Source organism: Lygodium microphyllum, chromosome 1 (genome assembly GCF_053477565.2).
Source record: "Lygodium microphyllum isolate KBCC chromosome 1, Lygodium_microphyllum_v1.1.10, whole genome shotgun sequence".
NCBI lineage: Eukaryota > Viridiplantae > Streptophyta > Polypodiopsida > Schizaeales > Lygodiaceae > Lygodium > Lygodium microphyllum.
Genome location: NC_141135.1, coordinates 45,140,524 through 45,146,523, shown reverse-complemented (window position 1 = coordinate 45,146,523; position 6,000 = coordinate 45,140,524). Strand labels below are relative to the sequence as shown.

General features: G+C 38.0%; 1 protein-coding gene across 2 annotated transcripts in view; it reads right to left on the bottom strand.

Moving 5' to 3' along the window:
- Positions 1 to 708: 708 nt before the first annotated feature.
- The window catches only part of LOC148041061 (retinal-binding protein), a 72,198-nt gene continuing 66,906 nt past the window's right edge, over positions 709 to 6,000 (bottom strand). Inside the window, exons 12-16 of one of the 2 annotated variants that reach the window (XR_015690644.1) lie at positions 5,042 to 5,089; positions 4,688 to 4,754; positions 1,812 to 1,847; positions 1,578 to 1,652; positions 1,398 to 1,460 (exon numbers count right to left, since the gene is read on the bottom strand). Coding sequence is in view for 1 of the 2 variants with exons in the window: in XM_087676294.1 (XP_087532420.1) it covers positions 1,380 to 1,460; positions 1,578 to 1,652; positions 1,812 to 1,847; positions 5,042 to 5,089 (240 nt within the window). In the remaining variant the exon portion in view is untranslated. Of the gene's footprint in view, positions 1,461 to 1,577; positions 1,653 to 1,811; positions 1,848 to 4,687; positions 4,755 to 5,041; positions 5,090 to 6,000 lie in introns of both variants that reach the window. The other variant, XM_087676294.1, reaches the window with a different exon arrangement.

Here is a 6,000-nt window from a genome sequence, read left to right as displayed (position 1 = left end):
GATCCAGCAGACATTGCCTTTCTCAATACATCCATTCACTATGGCTTGATCGCTCAATTATCCTCATTTGAGGTGAAAATTTATCATGGATTATGATAGTGATCTTTATTGGTTTGATGAAATGTCATTCTTTGAGGGAGCTTTCGAACAAGTCAAATGATCATCAATATCTCAATTGAAAGAGGGGCTAATAATATATATTTACATAGTTGTTTGCATACAAATTAAATTGCTACGTGTTTGTGTCCACAATCCAATGGCTTTGCTTGGGGATTCATTTTTCCTTTTGAAGAGTAACTTGCTGCAAGATATTTATTCATTCATGGTCAATCATGCTTGGCAACATTTGTAATTACTGAAGTAATGGAAAAAGGGTATTGTTAGATTCATCCCTAGACACCAATTACACTAAAGCATGCCTAATCACTTAAGTATGCAAAGAGAAAGCTACAGATTCTCCCTAAAACACCTAAGTACATGAAAGCTCTAATGTTTGCCTTGACCATCACTAATAAATATCGCAACCGCTCATGCACTCGTGAATGATCACAGAAAGTATATCTCAAAAGTTACAAAAGATCTAAATTTAAGAGGCCTTCATTTTGGCTTTACAATTCAGAATCTATGAAACATAAAAAGTCATGTTTTCAGACAATATTGGGTGTACGTACACCTCGAAGAATAATGCAGGCTTCCAATTTAAAGATCTAAATTTGAGGATTGAGAATCAAGGAAACATAAAACATCACATTTTCAGACCATGTTGGGTATATGTCCACTCAAAGAATAATGCAGATAGATGCTCCAACTGTACCTAGAGTTCCCAACACTCCTGTACAAAAGCAATGTACGGAAGCACAAATATCTTCTCAAAACTGTTCATCTCAGATAAAATCTTTTTGAATGTGCAACAATAATTTGATCACAATGTGTTGTCTACGAATTGTTTGAAAGACCTAGGCTTGGATTTCTCAATAAACACTAGCAACCAGGCAGCAGTTAGACAGAGCTTGAAATGGTTACATGCCTCTGTGTGGAACAAAAGAGCACCTTGGAAGATGCAAATTGTGATCATTCATTCCATGTATGCATTACCTATCTACAGAAAACCAGCTTGCTGACCATCCTCCTCTTAGGAGTCAGGACACCAGCTGAACTGCAGCACCTCCAATGTTTGAATGTTACTTATGGCACATCTGAATTTCACCCTCCTTGCTGGCATGATAACTAATAACTGCAAGCCTCGTATCAATTTTCCCTTCAGAACCATTATTCTCACCAGCAAGGCATCTTCAGGGCTGAACAATCTTCACATCTAAAACATATCATTCAGCTTCCAGAATTCCTTACAAAAAAAGATATGTGCATGCACTTGTGAGTCACGTTTCGTCCATTTCTGTGTTGTCTGTGGGACCTGTCTCAATAACTGGAGGAATAGCATCCACCTTGTACCGTAGACCCTGCCAAAATGCATTTTATTTGAGGCGAAAGATTGTTTTAATGGTAATAAATATGATGCATGAAATAGTATATGTTTCATAAATATAACATGTCATACACACACAGCAGGTGCCAACCTTGCGGTAAAAGGTTGAGTATGAATTATCCCAGATAAGCTTGTATGAGCCAACAGAGGGTGATCGGAAGTTCCCCTATTTTTATTGCACACAGAAGAAAGATTTGAAGAAAATTAATACCATCAGAAATATGCAAAGTTTCTACTGTAGAAACTACTTAGTATTCCTGATTGAATATCCCCCTTATGCATATCACAATATTTGGATGGTTTTATTGGTAAAATGAGCAGTTACCTGATTGCTCTCACATCGTTGATATGGAAGCATGGGCTGTGCACAACAAATAGGAATCAAATTAGAACTTCCACTGCTCCCTCCTCACAGTTACATTATTAGAAAGTAAAATCAGGTGTACAGCCTTCTGGTCAGTATATAGTCCCTCCCCTCTTCCCACCACCCTCCCTCCAAAAGCTGGCTGGTGGCTATTGTGTCTGAGACAAGTTTTGTTGTCAGGGGGAGCCTTCTTTGGGAGCACCAACATCAGTTGACACTTGTTATCACGTCAAGGATGTTCAATTCAGATGCCATTAACCCGAGTCTAAAATTGGACCAGAGAACATTTGTGTCTCTGCTATGGATTTGGTATCATGCCTTGTGACTATTTCCCAGATTTCCTGGATCGAAGACAAGCCTTAGGAATATAGAGTGATGATACCATGTGTAGGCTCGTGGGAGGTATCAAGATTCTCGTTTATGGTTGTAGAGGAGTATCTATCTACAGTGTATGGCAATCTGTTTTGATGTTCAGAACCTATGGCACTCTGTTGTTATAAGCCTATGCCTTCAGATGATACAGCTTTCAGTCATCTAGTCTAATACATTGTTCCATAGGGTGGTAAACTGCACCTGCAGGCATTTATTAGTGTTGTTAACAGTCACTGTGTGTGCCTATGCATGTGTTTCAAGAATGATTGCTACGAGGTGCAGGTAGTGAAACCTTGAGAACAACTATCATCCCAGATATGGAAGAGAGAAGAATAATTATGGTTTGGTCTTGGACTACAGGATAAAGAATCATTCCTGGAATTCATCCTTTATAAACTAAGAAACAGAACCCTGGGGTCAAAACAGAAGACATGTTCTCACCTTACATGCATCATAGGAGAAGAAAATCACCACCTTATGTAGCATGGACAGTTACGAGAAAACATGAAACACCATGTATAATAGAAATTCTTGAAAAAATGAATTGCAATCTTATGATGCACATACTCTGAGAAAGAACCTGGAATCATGTAGCAGGTAGATTAAAGGCACAAATGACCAGGTAATATGTGTCATTGAGAAATGTGAATTCCTGTGTAGCTTGGATTATAAAGATAGAATTGTCCTGTTTAATATGGAGTATGGAAACTACTAAACTTGGCAAAACAAAATTTGGGTTGTTCTATGCAATACGAATTATGAAGAACAAGATAATACAGAGATTCAAGTGCAATAGATGGTATTGAAGGGACTTAAAGATAATGTTCATAGATGTCGACTCACACTGCTATAAGGATGTTGTTCTAAGGATATAGACACCTGCATGAACTTCTTTTACCTGTACGAGATTAGGGTGTCCAGTAAACGGACAAGGTAGAAGTCTGAAGAAGAATTCTCATAAACCTAAATTGCAACTAAGGTCTTACTTCCTAAGTTTTCATGAAAATATCAATTTTCAGATACATTTGCCAAATAAAAATTTACAGGGTTTTTGACAACCTTTCATAAATAAAGCATCAAAAAACTATTAAGACTCGGGAAGAAGTTTGAAAACTGAAAGATGAGACCACTGAGCCCATGATCCTCCTTCCAGGATTAGCCTTAGGATAAATGGCAGTATGATCAATGTTGTAGGCCCTTGTGAAAGAGGCACTTAGAGGGACTTCCGATTGCCAAAAGGCTCCAAAGATTTAGGATATTAAAGGGTTTTTGACAACCTTTCATAAATAAAGCATCAAAAAACTAAAAAGACTCAGCAAGAAGTTTGAAAACTGAAAGATGAGACCACTGAGCTCATGATCCTCCATCCAGGATTAGCCATAAGATAAATAGCAGTATGATCAATGTTGTAGGCCCTCGTGAAAGAGGCACTCAGAGGAGCTTCAGATTTCTAAAAGGCTCCAAAGATTTAGGATAGACTTGGTCATTAGGACCAGCATCATAGGCCCCGACAATGTTGCTGGCCTGTTCCAGAACCCAGCTCTCACTAGCAAAATGAGACCTCAACACCAGTCTACAAAATTGTCAAAGGGCAATCTAGAAACCTACAGGGATGAGGGAGCCTAAAAAGTGGCACCATCTGTGTTGCACACTTCATATCTTAAACAATGTCGTCAGAAAGGTGTAACATATTTGGGAGGGGAGGACACACTTTCCCTCTCAAGGTCATTCATCATCTCAGGAGACAATGCAGCATGCCTCCCAACATTGGCAGAGAGATGGAGGACACATCCCTACTTCAGTCAGGCCTAAGCCTGGAAGTGGCATCAAATGAAACTACTATTAGCTCTAATGATCTAATTAGATATATTTTGAAAATATCCCAAACATGCTTCACCCAACAGCAGTTACATTTGGCACTAGTTATGAAAATCCAACAGCAGTTGGATTTGGCACTGTAGTCCACCAAACTCGTTATTTTCATAGCCCTTGTAGTACACACTCACCCTTGAGCAGCCACACTACAACGTGCCAATTTCCAATGCTTTTGTGTATTCCATACTTATTTATCTGACTTCATAATCAGTCTAGACAGCCAAACCGATTAGTTTCATCACCCTTGTACTAGGTATTCTCTGTGAAGCAGACCCAATGTCGAAGATATCTATAACTGAGTTCCTATGCTTTTCTGTAGGACGATCACAGTTTTCTTCATAGAGTTCAATACATTATAGATACCCCAATATGAAAGTCTTATTGAAGTATTATGCATGGCCCTAATATTGTGCTTAGTTCCTTAAGAAGTTAGGACATTAGAGCGAATGACTTGAATGCACATTATCATGACTTAGATCATAGTAATATGCAGCTATGCAACAAAAAAACCATGACATCATCTTTGGATAGATCTTTATTGAATTATTTCTGTGAAAAGGTGCATGATTTGAGACCCAAAAATTGCCAACCATGATTAGGCCATATTGTATGCGTATCAATCTCTACATGGATCCAGTCACTTTGACGGCAGCAAAGCTGTAAATTGAACAATTATCCATCAACCTTTACTGCACCAAACTCACATTATTTCCCAAACTAACGCAAGTGTGCCCACTTACAAAATAGAAGAGACCAAACATAATTGTCTATTATAGAACCCAGCTTTAACCCTGTTCACAACATTAGCTACCCAACTAAAATGATGACAGTTTGGTTCAGAATAACACTAGCATTGCAAGTTCAATCTTTTTTAGTGATCATTGGCAAGGATAACTCCTCAATGACAAAGAGAAACTAGCAAAGCATAAGGTAAGTTATAGTACCACTTTAGTTCCTGATTCATCGATGTATTCCACACTAAAACCAACATCCTGCATAGAGATTATATTCAAAAAAGAAAGTGTCATTTATTGTTTCTTCTATGTTTTTGCAAAGACAGACTATTTTCTCCAAAAAAAAAAAGGGTAGTGAGCCCAAGGCCTCGTATTTGAGTTCACAGTCTTTATAACTACAATTCACAGGACCTTTGTGTTGAAAAAAGCATTTGATCAAAACGTGTAATTATTGATGACCCAACAATCAGCTTAGGAAGATGTTATTCTATGTTTGAAAGACTGAGCATACTATGACTATATTGCAGCAAAGAACATACCACAAGTTGGACCAATTTAAATACATGCCGATGCACCTAGTGAACTATAAGCCTTCCAAATTTGATCAATTAGAACCAATTGGCAGTGTTCCATACTTGCACCAGCACTTGCAAATTGGCCCTAAAGTCTCCAATTTAGTTGGAATAGAACAATGCAACTGATGCTTCAACTTCAAACTTGCTAGTGTAAATTTAAACATGATCTAGCATTGTCACTTTCTAAACATGTTGAAACTTTTGAACTCTTCAATACCTCTCCCAACATGTTAGAGCAGGGTCCTGTTAATAGTGCATCACATATCATAGTTTTCATCATACATGAAGGAAATGCACATGCACTGGGTCATGAAAATATGTTTCAAGTATGTTTGAACACCCTGGGCTGAACACACACGACCCAGATTTTCTAGTCAAAACATACAAAGCCTAAACACTAGCAGAAAAAATATATTTTAAGCTTGCGCTAACAAGCTTCTAAGATTACAATTACAAGTTATAACAAATGGAAGACAAACTAGATTTCTCACAGAGAGAAAGAGGGGGGAGCATAGTTTTTTCCATATGTTTCCATACGGCATATGCAGACAGGTATGAAAATATGGATTAATTATGATTCACTGCCCCTAATTG